The 19857-nt window shown below is 44.6% G+C and overlaps 1 protein-coding gene across 4 annotated transcripts in view; it reads left to right on the top strand.

Annotated features, from left to right (window-relative positions):
* Positions 1-19857, top strand: part of LOC144115378 (uncharacterized) — a 96022-nt gene that overhangs the window by 34239 nt on the left and 41926 nt on the right. For all 4 annotated transcript variants that reach the window (XM_077649744.1, XM_077649743.1, XM_077649746.1 and 1 more), the window contains 4 exons: positions 4497-4649; positions 6849-6910; positions 12614-12683; positions 19607-19687. In XM_077649744.1, the coding sequence (XP_077505870.1) occupies positions 4497-4649; positions 6849-6910; positions 12614-12683; positions 19607-19687 (366 nt within the window). The remainder of the gene's footprint in view (positions 1-4496; positions 4650-6848; positions 6911-12613; positions 12684-19606; positions 19688-19857) is intronic.

Raw genomic sequence — 19857 nt, 5'->3', positions numbered from 1 at the left:
TTGCCTGAAGTGCCATAGAGGCCTCCTATGCTACTGAAGTATTGAGCAGGGTATTAGCTCCTCCTGGTGGTGACTTATGAAGTCTGCAGGGTTCATATCTAACTGGCTTTCTGCATGGACCTGAACTTTTTTGTTTCTGGCTGTGAGTCAGCTGGGGATGCATGTGAACACTCTCGTTGACTTCATACTTCAACAACACGCCGCCTGGAAATGTCACCTTCACTAATTTCGTGTTGCAGGCTGTTGTGGGCAGGCTGTCGTGGGCAGGCTGTCTCAGGCTTGCGATTGTCAGTGCAGTGGTGAGCACATTGGGTACGGGCAGTGCGATGTGTGATGTCACCTTGGAGGTAGTGTAAAGTGGATATTGTTATGTTGATGTGTTTTTATGTGCTAAAGCAATGCTGTGAAGTGTAAGGCAAGCAGTAATGGGTAGCTACAGATAAATATTGCCTACCTGGGATTTTGCAACATGCACCAAAATCAGAGTACTTCACGTGTGGTGCGTTTTGCCTGCATAGAAATACGGCTGCTTCAGCTTCAGCCGCAGTAGGATTTGTGCATTCGTGAGGAAAGGGAAAGTATTCCAAGAAAGCAGTTAATTTCTTTCCGAATCTTTTGGAATCTGCCTTCTGGTATCGATGCAGCCAGAACATATTTAGAGCACACTTTGGCATTTTAACTTCTCTCGCACATTGCATTGAAAAAGTATAAGGATTGTTTGAGTTTGTATGTGAGGGCACCAGGGGCATTTGTCTAGCACATGTATTAAGTACCTCATAATCCTTGCTGGATAAGGTGTGAAAGGAATTTGATTGCCAAAGCGAGCTCTGTATTATGTTGGCCGCAGCTTTTCTTTTTCAGTGGTCAGGTAGCAGCAGCACATAGAATTTGACACTTCTTTTTAGCAAGGTGGCATTGCGACTGGCGTGGAATAGAGACAGAAATTTGCTCAGTTATTGGTGAATGGTTGGTTCAATGAAATTTAATGCTTCCCAACTATGCCCACAGTGGTTTGTAGGACAGAAATAAGAAGGTGGTAGACAGATGATGGTAAGACAGCCAAGTAGCTGATCAAGGCTCATGCACTTTTGCTAAAAGCTATTTCTCTGTGGAGCACACGAGCTGTTGCTGTGTTTTGGTTTGTCTATTGATACAGCCGAGAGAAGTTTATGCATGCGTAGTGTAGGTTGTGTAGGTCTGCACATTTTTGAAGCTTCCCTCCAGTTTGCAAACATATACTTTGCCATGAATTTCAATTAAAGCTCTATAATGCGTCGTTTCTGCTGTGCTGGAGAGCTCTTGTCTGGCTACAAGATACAGAAGTAGCTGGAGTCTCTAATAACTTGTAGGTTCTTTTATGAGCTATGATGTATGAGCTGTTTTGATTGTGTTGATCATGTTAGCATATTAAGAAGCAGATTCTGTTAGGTAGCCATTACAACCACACCAAGCTATAATACCCATACCTCATTTAAAGATTTAATGTTTTGTAAAACTAATGATGTTCACATTTGAATGAGCTCAATGAACAGATCACATTTGAATTCTGATTTATTGCATGCCCTCTTCCCCACGTCAGCCATGAAAGCAGTGGGCTGCAATAACTTTTGTAAAGACTTGGAGGCAGGAGTTAGTGTTTCCGACATTTTCTGACAGGCCTTTTAAATTTAGCCAAAATTAGCATCACTGGATGTTGTAGCAAAGAGTTACTACTCTCGACCCCAGCAGCACACGGAAACTACTGTGGGAGTTACCCACGTTGTATTCATTCATACCAACTGCCCAGTTATGACATGTTGGTAACTGTTGAAGGGCTCATGAAACTGTTTTAAAAATGACTTTAAAGTGACATTATGACAAGCCTATTGAGCATAAATGCCTTTGACTGTTCATGCCACGTACAAGTCCTCAAAAGTGAGCTGATAATTTGCAGATTTTTTAACGTTTCCTTTCCTGTGCCTTGCGGCAGTGTCCGGTGCCAGTCCTTCATGCGAATCCTGCCATGCAGCATGTGACGTCAGTCCTGAGGTCCTGTCATTGGCTCACGAAAAAAAAAAATTAAATAGTATAGACGATCAGTGTGGTTGGTGCGGCAGAGTATACTTTAGCATTATAGCATTAGCGTGTCCCCCCTCCCGGACGGAGCAGCCGCTACCACTGACTGATTCAGACCATGTGAGCGGGCATCGTAATGCAACCAGTCACTCACCGTCTCACTTGCCGCACCCCTGCTCCACTTCCCCCATTCATTCCAGAAATCACTGTGGGATACACCATGCCCCCTTTTCACTATTCCCCACCTGCCACATCCGACCCTTTCTTTGTCTTCCCTCTGTCTTAACCTTCCCTGAAAGTGGAGAGGGGATTTCTCTCTTTCCGCTTTGCCTCCTGCCAACCGAGACTTCAGGCAGATGGACGGATAGATTTTTTTTCAGCACGGGGGTTCTAATGCAAACACATTAAAACCACAAGGGTGTTTGTAGACAAATGTGGGGGGAGGGTCATGGCTGGCTGGAGATGACATGGGGGAGTGCGCGGACAAAAAAAAGTTAACTGAGCCAGAGGGGAGGAGCATAGTCCCAACCTGTAATCTTTTTTTTTTTTTTGGTTCACTGTGGGGTATGAGCTGAGAGAGAAAAATAAGGGGGCTGTTTTCAACTGTTGATATCCCTGACGCTATGCAGTCGTGATGAATCTACCAGCGTGAAAGACGGACAGGAAAGGAGACAAAATAAGCTCTATTCATGGATGACTTGTGTTGGGCTGTGTGGCTATCAGTAATTGTGTGGTTTGTGGTGTTGCTTCGCTTGTAAATAGCTTTCCTGTTCATTTCAATAAACTTCAGTCAGCGCCTCTTTTGTCCCCTTTCCACGTCCCTGTCTTTCGCGCTGGTCGATTCACCGTGACACCATACCAACTTACCCAAGTTTCTATCCAAATGCTACACAGGCTAGATAGTAAATTTTTTGGGGGAGGATGATAGGTGATTCGATATGTGTCGTTTGCTTTGTTACCCTGCATACCATTTCATGGGCTCTTTAAGCAAAGCTTCACCTCTTGACTGTTAGGGCTCTGTTTTACTCCGACGTAACGCATGCGCACAGCACTGCCACGTGAAGTTGGCCAAACCGAGACCCTCTATAATCCGACGCTGCTTGACCACCGACGTGTTCGGCGGCTTCGGTGCACTCTGACGGTGCTGGCGTTGAAATGGAACATGTGCCTAATCTGCGCCGGGCGTGTCGAAGCCACGAACCCAGAATGCACCACACACGTTGTCTGAGGAGCGCGCAGACACTACGCGGAGGCAGCAGGCCGGATGAATGGATTTCTACGCATGCGCGCCGCTTGTCGCTCAGCGCTGTCTCGCGTTAACGCGGCTGGAGTATAGGGGGGCAGATTTCAGCCCGGGGCAGCGTTGCCAATGTGATGTGTCCGACCACAACCGCCGCGCTTGCGCGCGCCGAGAACGTCGGAGTATAACAGAGCCTTTAGTCCTAGTGTCTGCACCTTGGTCTCTCTCCACCATGCGCATCATATTGTTGGCATGTATTGGATTCCCGCTTGGTTTCATTGCTGATATTATGTATAAGTGGTGAACACAAACTCACTGAATTTCAATTATGAAAGCATAGGTTATTGGACAAAGGCTGAGTGTACGAAAGAAAAAAAAACTTATGCTTATGCTTTGCTGCGGTGGAGAAGAGGTTTTTTTCATTTTCTGCACGTAATATGCATCCTCAGTCTGCAATTTTCCAGCTTCCAACACTTGGCACTAAGCATTGTGTGCATTGGCGAATGGCTTAGCTGATTAAAAAGGGTGCTGCATTCAGGCACGGAAGATTCTGCATTGTGTACTTCCTTGGGTGTTTCATTACTTGCTGGAAGCTTGTGTACCTGCATTTCTTATCATGCATAGTCATACTTGCCTGTATGGAAAACTGAATGCAGCATATGTTCCTTTGTGGCTGTAGAATGTGCAGGAGAAACTGCATTAGGAGCCATAACCAAAGTCTTAATCCGTGTCTGTTAGGAGGAGCTTTGCTGAGATAGCAAACTCATGTGAAGGTACAGCGAAACATTGCTGCAGTCAGTTGCAAAACCTTAAATGGCTCCAGTTTCTTGATGTGTCATTACTTTTGAATTAAATGGTCTGTGCTTGTATTTCTGGCTCAAAGCATACAGCTGAAACTTGCAAGCATGTTAAGCAATTAGTTATTTGCTTTCTGGTAGGCGTTGCCTTTTTGGCCATCTTTGTCAGGGAAGTATTGTTCGATTCTTACTGCTGGTGGTGACAGTTGTGAAGTTAACAGGAAAGAAGCCTGGCTATGGATCGTTTGTTCATTTACAGAGGAATAGTGGGTGACGATAGTAATGGTGTGGTCAGAGTTTCTGGTGCCGTTGTTTAGTGAAATTTACTGGAATGCTTGCGTGTTATTGAGGAGGTGCAACAATGTAGAAATGGCTCTGAGTTGTTTCTCATGCCTTTTGACCAGGTGTATCACAAATATGACCCCAGAGAGAAGATTCCCGAAGACGGGGTGCATGTGGGAATTCCATGTGCTGCGCCTTACACCTCTTCGGATGGTTCTTCAGCCTGGCACCGTGGACTTGTGATAGCTGTCAGCAAATGCCCTCGTTCGTGCCAGGTCAGTGCCTCCCTTTAAATATGTTGAGAAAGCTGCTGGTATTGAGCACTGGATAAGATCACCCTCTGGTGTGCAGCCACATTGCATCTAAGATGAGTCTTCTAAAGGCTTTGGGGGTGTCTCCGTTGGCTTCATGTTGCGGATGCCACTTACGTTTGTTGCATGTGCACCTTTGCAGACTTTTGCTGTAGCACATCACTGTACTCCAGTGGCCCGAAAAGTAGAAAGTGTAGATTATGTTTCTATATTACAATCTAGGTGTTATGATTAATTCAGAATTCAGGATAGGGTGTTATGCAGAATGCATGATGCGAATGATTTCTGAAGTGGCCGTGGATGATACGAACAAGTGATCCACTGGGTGCCCACCAGCAGGCAGGCACGACTGACCACGGCAGAGAGCCCTCCTCTCACATGCCCCTGGTGCTTATTCTCCACTCCCCTGCATACCTCAGCAAAGTCACAAGTGCTCACTCAGGCTCATTCACAAAACTTTGGTCAACCTGTGGGCTCACTCACTCAACCTCATGAACTCGCTCGTTTAGGCTCACAACTCACCTAGACTCACTTAGACTCGCCAGTCATCCAGGGTCAACCACTCATAGCGACCCACTCAAACTCATGACTCGTCTAGGCTCACTCATTTCAACTCACAACTCATTTGGACTCACTCATTTCGAGCCGCCGTGATGGCTCAGTGGTTATGGTGCTCGGCTGCTGACCCGAAAGACGCGGGTTCGATCCTGGCCGCGGTGGTCGAATTTCGATGGAGGCGAAATTTTAGGGGCCCGTGTACTGTGCAATGTCAGTGCACATTTAAGAACCCCCAGGTGGTCTAGATTTCTGGAGCCCTTCACTACGGCGTCCCTCTTAGTCCGAGTTGCTTTGGGACGTTAAACCCCAATAAATCAATCACTCATTTCGACTCGCGACTGACCTGACTTATTGACTTATTTTTGACTGAGGACTCATCTGGACTCGCTTATATTGTCTCACGACTCATGTGGGCTCACTCATTTCGACTCAGCCCGTGTACTGTACGATGTCAGTGCACGTTAAAGAACCCCAGGTGGTCGAAATTTCTGGAGCCCTTCACTACGGCGTCTCTCATAGCCTGAGTCGTTTTGGGACGTTAAACCCCTATAAACCAAACCAAACCATCATTTCGACTTAGGACTCACCTGTACTCACTCGTTTCAACTGACTCAGGACTCCTATTAGCTCACAGATTGGACTATCGAGTTGCTTTTATACCCAACTGCTCAGGTTACACACCTAAACTGGCAGAAAACTTTGTTAAAAACAGGGTGATGCAATGAGCTCTTAACTGCAGCTAGCCTGTTGCCAGGCCTGGCTCAGATGCATACGCGCAAAACTGGCATACACCCCCACGCGCGGGTGGCTGATGGCGGCTATCGATAAGCAGCAAGTGGCACCCCACAACATGTTGCTGCTCACTGCGGTTGCTGATAAGCGGCGACGGCGGCGGCCCGATAACGCAATAGCGTTCTATGGAAAGCTCAAGAGTTCAAGTTTTCTTTTTACTTTCAAATGCACGCTCGGCGCTCAAGGAAGCGTTGATAGGAGGGCCGCAGTTCCAATCGAGGCGCCACCCCCACTCGGAACGGCAGCGGTGCCAGGGAGTGTCGGTAGCCAACGAAAGAGCCGATGTCATTCACGCGTAGTTTCTCTTTGGCTGTGACGCATTTGACGACTGCCGGCCGCGTTTCAGCTGTTCAGCTTTTCCACGCGATGTCGTGATGTGGCTGTTTTAGATAATTTAGATAAGTAAAAAGTAATGTTGATCAGTTTTAACTGTGTTGTTTTGTGCTAGGGGTAAAAAATCAAAACATAATTCAGTTCTTGAAAAATCTTGTAAGCAGGCCTCTCCACGTAGCTGTTGACCCAGTAGGGAACTTGGCAAGGCTTGTATTTAAAACATTTGAAGTAAAACATCAATACCTGAGTCTATGTGCCAGGAAACATTTCTCTAAGTAGGGCCATCTAGTCTGTCATTAAAACATGTTTTTTAAAATTCATTTTTGTTTGTATGTGCATGTGGGATTAGTATCCACTTTTTGGCGTCAGTATTCTTGACTCTAAGTGGGTTATTCAGTGGTGAGTTGTAGCTAGGCTGTTTTACATGTACTTTTAGGAGACATTAATATCCATCATAACATCATTGTGATCTTCATGCAGGTTCTTTATGTTGACTATGGGAGTCTTGCTGTGGTACCAATGCATCGGCTGCGCATATTGCGGTAAGTTGCTACAGGTGAAAATAGCAGTGCACGAAATCAAGTGTACAGTCGAATTTTGTTGTTTGACCTAATGGTGGCACAGAAAGTCAGCTTTGATTATCTGAAGTATGATAAAATATGTATTTTGAAATTGTCAACAAATTAATCCTTTGTTTGCTTCATAAAGCATGGCAGTCCTGCACTTGTAAAGTAGGCCTATAGGTTAACAATCATGAAATAATTAGGTACAATGAAATCTCGTCAATTCTAAGTCATCGGGACCGTGAAAAATATATGAATTAACCGACCACAACAGAAAACTGGACCCGAATAAAAAATTTTGTTGCTGGAACTGGCAACCTTTCCTGGACGAACTTTGCGATGGTTGCCATATATTGCTGCATAATAGTCTGTCCTGCACGTAGCTCATGCTGGCCAAAAAGAAAGTTGACTCCAAATACGTGTCTGCACATACTCCCCTCAATCCAACCGGCAAAGAGCAGCTTTTCGTGCTCAATTTCGCACCATTGGTGCACTTTCATGCTTATTGGTTGCAGAAAAAAAAAAAGGTGCCAAAAAAAGTCCCAACGTGCGCTGCTATTTGCTAGTCGGTGCATGTGACTGAAACGTGTCATCCGATTGGCTGACATGTTTCCCGTCGTCTGCTGGACGCGCCTGTGGCAAGCGGGAATCATCTTGTCCGAGTATCGTCGTTGGTGCGCCTTCGGAAAGAAGAGTTGGGAAAGAAGAGGAAAAAGTCACTCATTGGCAACTTTAAGAAGAAGAGCTCCGCGGAAACCGCAAGCATCGTGGATATACCACCGCCCGAATCTAGGAAGCTGGACGTCAGTGCACTGAAAATGCGGCATGATACTCCATTGAGCAGTTGCAACAAGAAAATGCACATTTAGGCACTAAAAATAATCCTTTGGGCACCAAAAATAGACACCAAAAACTGCACTTTCTGCACAACATGTTCAGAAATAAACATCATAAATGCTGCAAAAAATGTGCCTGTGAGGACCGGGTTAGGCCTAACCGCAACAACAGCCGCGGACATGGAAACCTGGCACAGCGGTCGTGTTCGGTGAGACAACGCAATGCTGCAACCGTCCGAGGTCGAAGCAATTACAAGGAAAGCGCATGGAAAACTGCAGCAGATCGCATCGACTCCCGCAGCGAAATGCAAGGCAGCTTTCTTGGGTGGAACCGAAGACGCTGCGACTACCGCTGCCGAACCACTCGACGGCGCGACATTCACGATTATTAGTTTGAAGTCTGCACAAGTCGGCAGAAAATGTGGAGCGCACGCTGAAAAAGTTCCATGTCAATGCTAGTGAACAAGCCGTGGCTGTTAGCATTTTCCCAAGGCCACTGGATGGATAACTTTAATTTTACTTCAATAAACAGCACTAGGTTTGTTTTTCTCATTTTTCTCAGAATGCAAATTTTGGAGTCCGACCAAATTTCTAAGTGGCATATCTCGGCATCTATAACTGAGAGAACTATAATTCATTTTTTAGCATGTAGCTAGGTGATCTGAGCATGCAATGTTGGGAACAGATTTTTCAGTTAGGGCTCAAAGTTTTTTAATGATGTAGTTCTTAATTGCATGTTAGTAAAAGTTTGTGGCATGAATTTCATTGTGCTGTGAAGTCACTAATGATGGTAAAATTAGAAAACTCTGCAACATTGTATTCCATTATCTTTCTGGAGTCTAACAGTGTGCCATTTTTGAGCTTTCATGTTTTACTTTTTTCTCTATTGTTCTGGTGAACAAAGGAGGGCTAATTATTACAGCTTGAGAACTAACTAACCTATCAAAAAAGTAATGAAATTTTTGAAATCAGCATGAGGAGCTGGTGAAGGGTGTGCGATTTCATTAAGTTTGGCAGAGAAATAAATTTTTCTCCAGAAGCAGTCTTCCTCCTTAAAGCGAGCAATTTATTTATTTATGTATTTTCCCTCTGCACCACAGTGTCATTACAGTGGGGGGGGGGGTAGGTTGTACAAAGCAAAAACGAATTATTACAAGGGCAGTCACAGTGACAATGCAAACACTTCATTGTCAGTAATATTAGCAAGAAATGAAGACAAAGTATTCCATTCTCGAACAGTGTGAGGAAAAAACGACATCTTGAACAAATCGGTTCTTGATCTGAATTCACGCACTTTTTGGTTATGATCAACCCGCTCGGATCTGTAGTGTGGATGAAAAATGTACTTCTCCCTAGGAATAGCAGTCCTGTTGTAATGTATATTATGAAAAAATTTAAGCTTTAGCTTTCGCCTTCTTACTTCAAGGGGTTCCCATTCTAATTCCTGTTTTATGCCAGACACACATTGGTGGCCATTTACTATAATTCCCAGAAACATAGCGGGCCGCTAAGTTCTGGACTCTTTCTCATTTTTGTCGGTCGGTCTTTGTCGGCAGGTCCCATACAGTACAAGCATATTTTAGAGTGGACCTAATATATGTTTTAAATAGTAAATCCCTAGAGTGTTGCGGAAACATTCTCGTGTTACGGCGCAAAAAGGCCTGCAACATTTTGCAAGCTTTCCCAGCAACATAATCAACATGTCGATGCCAACATAGTTTTGAGGTGATGTGCACACCTAAATACTTATATTCGAGAACAGTTTCTAATAAGTGGCTGTTTATGTTATAGACGTAATTAGGTACATTCTTTTTCCTCGTGAAACACATGTGCACTGTTTCTTGCAAATTTATATTCATGTGCTACTGTTAGCACCACCGGTGCAATGCATTTAGGTCTTCCTGCGAAGCAAGTGAATTCTGGGAATTTTTCACTTCTCTGTAGACTACACAGTCATCAGCAAAGAGTCGCATGTAGGAAGTAATATTCTCTGATATGTCATTAATGAACACAAGAAAAAGCAACGGTCCCAAAACTGACCCTTGTGGGATGCCTGATGCGACGGAAGTTACATTTGATTTGACTCCATTTATTGTGACGTACTGACACCTTAAACTCCAATATTCTCTAATCCATTCAACAACCTTCTCATTCACTTTTAAACAACGCAACTTGTGGACTTATAGACTATGATCTACTGCGTCAAAAGCCTTTTTAAAATCAATGAATATGCAGTCAATGATGCTGCAACGATCCAAAGCTTCGCATACCTCATGAACAAACTCGGTTAGTTGTGTAACACAGGATGTTCCCTGCTGGAAGCCGTGCTGATTTGGAGTTAATAAGGGACTGAGGTGATTCATTATGTTCGTATATAGGATGTGCTCTAGAGTTTTACAGGCATTGCTTATTAAGGATATAGGACGGTAATTAGAGACTAATTCCTGAGGCCTGATCTCATGAATAGGGACCACGCAGGCAATCTTCCAATCTGTAGGAAGAGGACTGGTGAGCAAAGATTTCTTGAATAGGGGAGCTAAAAAACAAGGTACAGATTCAGCGCACATCTTTAAAAGGCCATTGGACGAACCATGAGGGCCTCCTGCTTTGGACACATCGAGTCGTTGAAGTAATGCAGTAATTGCCCTTTCATCTATTTCTATGGGTGCCATAGGATTAAGCTGTACTGGTTGATAACAGGGATGTCACAAGTTGTTCTGGGCAGAAATACCGAACTGAAAAAATCATTAAAGGAGTTTGCCTTTTCAAGACTGCCATCTATCAGGTGGCCATTGTGCGCTATGGATGGAATGCCTAAATTATCTTTACCATTGCGTTTAACGTATCGCCAAAATTCCTTTGGGTTCTTTTTGAACCTTGACGAGAAAGAGTCAAGGGAGCCCTTTTTAGCTTTTGCAACAGTCATCTGTAGCGCATTGTTTGCCTCCTCCAAGTTTGTTTTCGTCTAGGAGTTGCGATTCTTTTTATAACTTTTAAACGCTGTTTGGCATTTGTTATGAAGGCGTCATAAATCGGCATTGAACCATGGCTTATTCTTCCAACGCCTTGGTGACTGCACCCATGACGGAACAAACCTTTGCTGTAAATCTAACATTTTGATTTTGAAACTAGGCCACAGATCATTAACACTGCAAGTTCCTGACAAGTCCTCGTAAAGGGGAAAGTAAGCTTCTAACGCCAAGTATATTTCTGCAGTATTAGCTTTCGAGTAATTATATATCTTTCTTACTGCATTCGATTTTACCTTTTCTTAAGACACCTCCTGTATTTGACACAGAACTGGTTCATGAGCACTTGATTCCTGGCAAGACTAAAGTGGACGAAACCCAACCTTCGAGAACCAGAAGCAACAACAATAATTTGGAAAAATGTGGAAGCAGTTGCGCGTGGTCGTGATAAATCGAGAAGTATGGTAGCATCTCGCACCACAAACAAACTGATGAAACTGCGTGCCGGTTACTTTAAGTGTGAACAAACTGTACAAAGATTTGCAGCAATATATCGAATTTTCTCTGTATGGGGGTTTGATGGTAGTGAACTGTAGTGCTATATGTTTGCATAGGATTTTCAAGGGGTTATCCTGACTGTTTGATAAAACTAATAGTTCGATATATCCAGGTTTGATATGGCCGCTATTGACTATATATTGTTCAACTGTTACTTTTTTTTTTTTTTTCAAGGCACATGCCACTGATTCACATTATATTGTAAGTAAACTAGTGCACACTTGGTAATTTGCAAGCCAGAGGTGCTCTGTGGCTGCTAACTCGAGGCCGTCATCGCAGTATACAGTAGAATCTTCGTGATACAAATTGGTTGATACAAATTCGTGAAATTCCCCGGCCAGAGTGCATTGTGTACGATGTGTGGAATTTCAGATGTTCCAAACTTTCTCCCTCGCCTCTATGGATAATACGAAGGCGTGAGCCACGACCACATCCTCGAGCACTAAGCGCTGCCCGCACATCGCCGACGTCACAATCGCTAATCATGCAGTACGCACCACGAGTAGTGAGCTGTGGCCGCACAGCAGCGAATAAATGTCGTCTGCCGTAAACAGATCTGCGTGAATGTATTTTTCGCGCTTCTGCATACTAATGTGTTCGTTTGGATGATACAACATTTCGGATGAGACGTATTTTTTTGCACCCCCGTGAGGTTCGCATCACCAAGATTCTTCTGTAGCAGGTTTTTCTCTGCTTTCTTAATGAGATGTGAATTCAGTGAGCATGAATCATTGAAAGAAGGCTGCAGTTCCTGGTTCGTGAATATGTGGGACGAGCATGTGCTGCTGAATTCTTTTGCAATTTTGTGTTATGGAACTTGGTTTTGCCCTCGTTATGTTTTCAGCATACAGGAGAACCTTGATGATACGAATTTTGCATGGTCATGAAAAATATTTTTGTCATCTGAAATTCTTATCTTCCAGAACAAACAGATCTGTATGCAAAAGCACAGAAATTCGTTCACGCATATCTGTCTACAGCTGACGGGATTTATTTTCTGCAGTGCGCCGCCACTTGGTTCTTATGGTGCATGCCTCACGACTAGTGTTTCAACGCCAAGGATGTACGGGAAGCGCTTAGTGTTGAGGGTACGGTTGTGGCTCGCGGGTGTGTCTCATTCGTTGTGGCGCAGGAGTATGCTCGGAACATTTTAATTCTGCACTTACTTGGCCAGGGAATTTTATAAATTCATATCAACCATGCTTGTATCATCTGGATTCTATTTTTATAGGTATGTTGTAAGAGCGCACTAGATTTGTGTGGTGCACAGTGCGAGCTCTAATATATTTTTCCCTGGAAAATTTTTTTACTACTTTCAGAGATGAGTTTTTTGACTTGCCAGCTCAAGCAATACGAGCTTCATTGGGACATCTGGTGCCCACATCTCCAGTAAGTGTGTTTTGGCACTTTGAAGAGCGTTGTTCAAATTCTGCATGGTTCTACACTCAACTTCAAAAACAGTTCAAGTGACATGTGGCATTCGTGCTGTGTGAGTCAGTCACCGTCCAATTGAACAGTAAGCTCTAGGCTGTCATCTTTGAGCATTCAGCTGGTACAGCACACGTAGCAGAGCTTTCAATGGAGAGCAGGCTTTCAGTCCACTTTCCTTTCTCTTGGAACAGTTCTGTGGAACTACCGTAATGAATGAATGATGTTAAGAACAAGAGTTGTAGAGTTACTGAGTTTGACACGAGTGGACGAAATGATCCGATAGCTGAAATGCAGCTTGGACACTTTAGCTGACTGCAACTGAATTTGGAAGCTCCAGAACAAATTCCTGTCACCTTCCTTTGACAGTTCAGTTCAGCTCAGATGGCCTAGTTGAATAGGTCAAGCGATAAGATGGTGGTCTACAGACTACAGTCGAACCTTGATATATCAAACAGCGCGGTGGTCGCAAAATAGTTCAATACAGCCAGAATTCGATATATAAAATCACATAGAGAATGCGTGAAAAACTAGTACAAATCAATCAATGAGCCAATCGTGGCACAATAGATACTCACATGAAGCTGCAAACAAAGTATTTATTTCTTTGGCTGAATGTACTGTAGCAGTGTAGCCTGCTTCATATTGGCAACCACGTGCTTAACCACAGCCTCCTCAACATAGTCTAAATGAGCCGCAGGCGATAGTCCAGTGCTGCCTTCTATTGCACCGCAGTAGCGGCTTACAAGGGCCAAAGGAGCTACAGCCTCAGTTGCAGTCGGGAGCGGGGCAACATCAGCGCTTGCGGAATCAACCTCGGCAGCGTCTTGGTTTGGCCGCTCAGGAGTAACTTCCGCTGGCATCTCAACGCCTGTCAACTCCGCCACTGTTCCGGTGCTCTCGTCACCGCCAATGAAGTCGTCAATGCACATGCTCTGTGGCTAAACACTGGCAACACCAACAACGCCACGACAGGCCTAAGCCATAGAGTAAAGAACCACCTAAGCGATCACAGTGATCACACCAATCACACACGATAACGTCGACTGGCATAGCACAAGCGGCGGCGCGAGGAGTCAGTGCCGCAAATGCAATGTGTCGTTGACGTTTTCCTATAGCGCCGCTACGTTCAAATGGCGTCCTCGCCGCGATTGATGTGTGCAACTATCATGCGGAGCAGTTGGGAACACCCATCGCGCTGCCCCTATCATCGAGGGTGTTGCGGGAAAGCTCGCCTCCTGTCAACAAAGCGCACATGGTCTGGGGTAGCGGAGTTCGATATATCCATTTTACATCTGGCCCCGTTCAAAATAAAAAAAATTAAAAATGCATGCGATTTTCCGCGTGATATAGAAAGTGTTCGATATGCGCAATAATTCGATATATCTGTGTTCAATATATCGAAGTTTGACTGTACTCGCCATGATATGTTCTCAGTTTGTATGATAAGTTGTGTTCCTTTTTAATGTGATTCCTAATCTACAGCTTGCATTAATTGATTGCTTTGGAAACGTGCAAACTCATCAAGTGCTATCTGAAGAAGTGCATTAAGCACTGAACTTGAGCTTGCCAGCACTTGATTGTCTTGGCTCTTTGCAACGTTCAGAGTTTTCACAGAAATTACAATTCCGTCAAAAATGCTTGAAATTAAGATAGCAAAATACCAGTTTATTTTTATTTTTTGTGGCTGCACATGACATGAAGACAATTCATAACTTTTGCAGGAAGTGCTGTTTGACTGTAGCCTGCTGCAGTTCTTTTCAGTTGCAATTGCAAAGCTGAACTGCTGTTCGGTTGAACAGCAGTTGAAGCTACCTGTGTAGCAAGGGTATTAGAAGGGGAAAAGTCAGATATTTGAACACACTGCAATATCGGCTGCCTTCAACACGATTAATGGGGGGATGTAGATCTGTTCTATTTAATTCCGGCACATTGCTGCATGGTTGAAAATGTCTGTTTGAGCCAAAATACAGTCGACGACTGAAAATTTGGACGCCTGATTTTTCGGACGTGCTTGATTATTCGGACTTTTTCGTGGCACCGCGACATGGCTCATAAAGCCAATGTGTAAGAGCGCCTGAAATTTCGGACGCACTGCAATGACTGCTCAATTTTTCGGGCCTCGTTCGCTCTCGTCGCCAATACCCAAGCCACCATATAATGTGTACAGTGGGACCTCATTACTTCAAACTGCAGGAGAGGTTGAAATCTTGATCAAATAAAACGAAATTCTAAACGGGGCCTCTTGCGAGACTGAAATTCTGCGAGAGTCGGCACATTGCGCCCGCGTGGTTTCGAATTCGTACGATTCTTGAACGTCTTCCGCCGCATGAACTTTTTTAAAAGCAGTCAGAGTTCGCGGAACTCATCTATGCCGAGTCTTTTGTTTTGAATACGGAAAGAGGTAGCAGTGAAGCGCGTGAGAGGCATACGGCTTCACGGAGACGCCGAGCACGGGAGGAAATGGTTGTGCATTTTAAAGCGAGGTCAGCGTACCCGCAGCAAAACGCACCACAACCCTGACTTTTCTATCGTAAAACCATAAATAACTGGCGTTTCGATGGCAGGCAAGGCGCCCCTCATTATACGCAACTCACCGCAGAGTGCATATCGCCGAATACGATGCCGATTTTGGCTCTAGTCGCTAGGCCTAATTGCGGAGGCCAACGCCGACGTAGCGCTTGCTTCGGCCGTTTCTCGGTTCTTAATTGTTTCGTCATCTTCGCGTTCGCGTTGGGGGCCCATCGTACTGCAGGCGCAATGCAGCTCCCGCAGCGGCGTGTTCGCTTTCCGGTTTAGAGTTTGTCCCAACCCGTGCGTTCATTGGCGACATGCCGAGGGCAGCCCAGCCAGGCCGAGCTCGTGAAAACGGTTGCCGCCCGTCGTCTGTGCACGTGTCGCACAGTGAAATTTAGTCATTAGGAGCTTTAGAATGTGTGCAACACAACTGACCTCTCCCTCCAGCATAATACCAGTAAGTTCGAGATTTTTTGTTGAAATTTGATTTTCTGGACTGCCTGGTTTTTCGGTCGTTTTCGCGGTCCCTAGAGGGTCCGAAAAATCGGTCGTTGACTTTATGCTGAAGTGCCGGAAAGCGGTGATCTAAAGAGCTATGTGGTGGCAGGTATCAGCAGCAGGTACAAAGAATGGAGAAGGGAAAATGGAGAGCTACAGTGCCAGGTTTACTTTTTGGTGGTGCTGGACAAATAATAAGGCATTAGTTTATAACATGCCAGTTGGTCTCTGCTGTTGTGGTCTTGGTTGTACAAATTTATTTATTTAGCTGCTCCATGCTCACTTATTCTGGGGCAAAGTGCTGTGGCACTGGTGCAGAGTGTTAAAGGGATACTAAGGACTTCGTGCAGTTATTGTTCTGACTAAAAATCAGTCATTTGCCTCTTTGTGGCTATGGAAATGTTTGTTTAGCAGGAAAAGATCATTTATTGCTGGGAGGATTGGATATAAGAATGGAACATCTCTTTTTTGCCACCACTCTATGCATATTTGTGATGTTAAAAATAAAAAAAGACTCCGTGGTCACCTTTGGGAAGGCAGTGGAAAACTGTTTCTTGTGAAAGTGGCTGGTGGTGGTGATGCCTGCATTTCAATTCTTGGTTTTTTATAGCTTATAAAAGTTCAGTTTTCAGTGGAAGTGCTCTTTCTTATTAGAACTTAGTAATTTATATAGTGGTCACAAAAAAAAATTTAAATACTCATAGGTTTTCAGGGCAGCTTTCTTGCATTTTTGTTAATGATTCTACTTGTCCCCTTTTGTGCCATAAGACAATATACCTTCAAGCGTTACCTTATGATCGTTTCAAAGTCAAACTGGAATAACATTTTATTTTGGTCACAGTGACACCTAATGCGTGCTATATATGTCACAAACCAATTGTGGCAGAGTTGTGTGCTTGTTACAAGCAGAATAAATGCCTGGGGGCTGTAGAGACTAGATATTTTTCACCTTGCCAACAAATTCTAATGGCAGTGCATGCTCTTGACACTTTTGGGGAAAAAAAGGCACCAAAGCGTTCTCGCATTGTGAGTAACTGCCAGTGCTCATAAATTCCACTAGAAAACTGTCTACCGTATTTATTCGATTGTAGTGCGCACCTTTCTAGTGGAAAAAATCACCTAAAATGACATGCGCATTAGAATAAGTACGAGCACATTATAGTTGAAGTCATTGCATTTCTTTTTTTCTGACCTTCAAAAGCGGGTGCGCGTTGTGGGGTTGATTTGGGGAGATATATACGTTCTCCCCGCTTAATTTCGGCTGACACGGTTCAAAGCCGCCCGGACCCCACCCCGTGATCGCGTACACTACCTAGCGCTCGCAGACCACGGCGGGCCTTGCTCTGAGGGAACATAGGAACGACACATTGGCTGACACAAACAGGCATTTATTGCTACAGCAACAAAAATGCCAGCTAGCAACAAGGTACGCTAATGAATCAAGGTCGTCCGACTCACCAGCAAGGTTCTGAGCGAACGTTCGCCAGTGCTAGGGCAAGGGATACTCGCACCCCTGGACGGGACGAGTACGGGAGCCGGTCTCCCCGCCGCTTCCTCGCCCCGTTGGGGAAGAGCGGAGCTGCGAGCGACACGTCCGCTCACGCCGACGATCCCAGCCGAAGACCCCTCATGCCCCCTCTCCCGCGCGCGGGCTTCAAGCAGTCTCACGCGCAGCAAAGCTGGCGCCCTCCCTTGCCAGTTAATGTAACTGACAAGGGAATGCGTTTCTCCTCGAGGTGAGGCTGCTGCTGCATGGTGCCTTGCGGGAAAGCAAACACAGTGGGCTGCAGGGCAGGTCCCCACAGCGTTACAATCGAGAGTGCGTTAAAATCGAGTAAATACGGTACGCCCTTACCGCTTTTCAAAATACTTATGCAGGAAGAATCTGTACTTTATCTTTGATGCAGCAGTTGGCAATTAGTTCATGGCCAGCTCTTTGAATCCATTTGGATGCCTGTGCTTCTGTGTAAATCTTCAGTAGCAGGTAATCGGGTAGACGAGCTTTTGAAAGTCTTTGTGTCATTGGAAGCTCAACAAAATGAGCAAGGTAGTAATAACAGAAGAACCAAGATCCCCAAAAAACTTTGGTTTTTGGCAGGTTTCAGCAAATGTAGTGCCGTTCTCTTTGCCGCACGAGATTCGGAGGAGACAATCACCAAGTACATGTGCTCTGTTTGTTCATGCACAGTCGTCCGCACACCCGTCTAGAGCGCTTGAGCGGCGCACCAGAGAGTACACTGACGTCATTTACAAGAGGCTTGAGGGCTTGAAATGAGACCTTATCGTGCATGCACATTCACGTGGATCGTGTTTAGCTCCTTATGTCTTTAAATGCTATGTTTTGCCCGCCAGGCTGCAGTGATTGCCATACATTCACAACAGACCATGCCACTTGAGCGCTATAAACAGGTGTGTGGACGACTGTACTTGCGCTATGCCCAGGTCACTTCGGAAGTGGATGGAGGGTCTCCCACATAATGGGCTGGATGTCCGATAGCGAACACCCAGCTATTATGGAAGTGTTTCTAGACCTTTGCACTTGCTTCTTTGGGAAGAAGCAGCATGAAGAACACACTGTGGTCCCTTCTGAAGGCAGAAATCTAGGCTAGTTGATTGTGGTTCATTATGAACGTAAGACTAGCACTTAAGACGTCGACTGTAAAAGATTCAGACAGGGCGAGCGTTAAATATCAAGTTGATGTTGCTGTTTAGCGCTCGTCCTGTCTGATACTTTTCTATGTCAACGTCTTAAGCGCTAGACTTACGTTTATAATGAATCACAATGGTCTCTTCTCACGTCCTGCTAAAAACAGTTGCCCTCTTATACTGCTTTTTAAATGTGCCACATGAGAAGTGCTTTGCAATGACTGCACATTTTTCAGGGCTGTCCTTCAAGTAGGTTTTGTTTTTATGCTTTGGGATGAATACAAAAGTGCATAAAAAACTAATTCATTCGTTTATTTTGCCCCTGAGGGTCAAAGGCATTACAGAGGGGTTGTGATATAAAAAAAAAATACATGACATATAGAAAGCCATATGCAATGTACAAACGTTAAGACAGCACCTGAATATGCAGTTTTAGCTAAAGCATCACGACAAAGTGGGTTATTGTTAATATTTATGAGTTCCGCAGGAAAGTGGTCCCATTCATGTGTGGTAAAGAGTATTAATGATTGAGTGAAAGTTTTGAGTGGTCAGTGATTCAGTGCTCACTTCCCGCCACAACAAAATATTTGATTCTATGTCGGCAAACGATATAAAGAAATGCAATTATTTCCCTTTGCAACGAGCAATTTTCGAAGTGCGGTATTGCTTCAACATTTTCGTGAGTTAGCAGCCAATTTATCTCGTCTGGTTCCACTATGTAACCGATGGCTTTGATGTAATCTGCAAGCCCTTTATGGAACCAATATATTCTGTGTTGTCTTTATCTCCTGAGCAGTGTGCAGAGGTAAAGCCAGATACATTGGAAACAACTCAGATGTTTTGGAAATCAGTTTACTATGCCGTCGGGTAGCAGTGCAAGCAAGTTTAGACTGCACCAATTCATTTTTGAGTGCATGTGTTAGCCAGGAAAAATTATATTGACAGCATTTGCACTTTACAACTTTCATTATTTGACTATGCCCGCAGGTGGTGTAGGCGAGTGTAGACTGCACGAACTGGTTTTTGAGTACATTTGTTGGCCAGGAAAAAATGTATTTATGGCATTAGGTTGAACAACTTAATGACATCTTTTCTTTCTCCCCTGCCTTTTTATTGTACAAAATGAAGTAGCTGTTCTTTAGGCATTTTTGTGGGTTTCACTTTAAATAAAGAGAGTATACTACCAAGAAAGAAAGGTTGAATGTCTTGCTTTCTTTCCCTAGTGTGGCTGGACCCCTGAATCTAAACACTTCTTCATCAAGCTGGCTACTGTCGACCACGCTCTGATGTGCAAAGTATACAAGGTTAGTCTCGGATCTGAGATTTTTTGTTCATTGTTTTAGATGCGCTAACATTTCTGAGAGAACTTTTTATCCTCTAGGTTGGGGGGGGTGGGGGTGGGGGGGGGGGGGGGGGGTTACGTGCTTGATTTGCAGGCCTAATAAGTCATGCATGCATGCGAACACACACACGC

This window comes from Amblyomma americanum, chromosome 1, assembly GCF_052857255.1.
Source record: "Amblyomma americanum isolate KBUSLIRL-KWMA chromosome 1, ASM5285725v1, whole genome shotgun sequence".
Taxonomy (NCBI): Eukaryota; Metazoa; Arthropoda; class Arachnida; order Ixodida; family Ixodidae; genus Amblyomma; species Amblyomma americanum.
The sequence above is the reverse complement of the archived record's forward strand: the minus strand, read 5'-3'. Positions and strand labels throughout refer to the sequence as shown.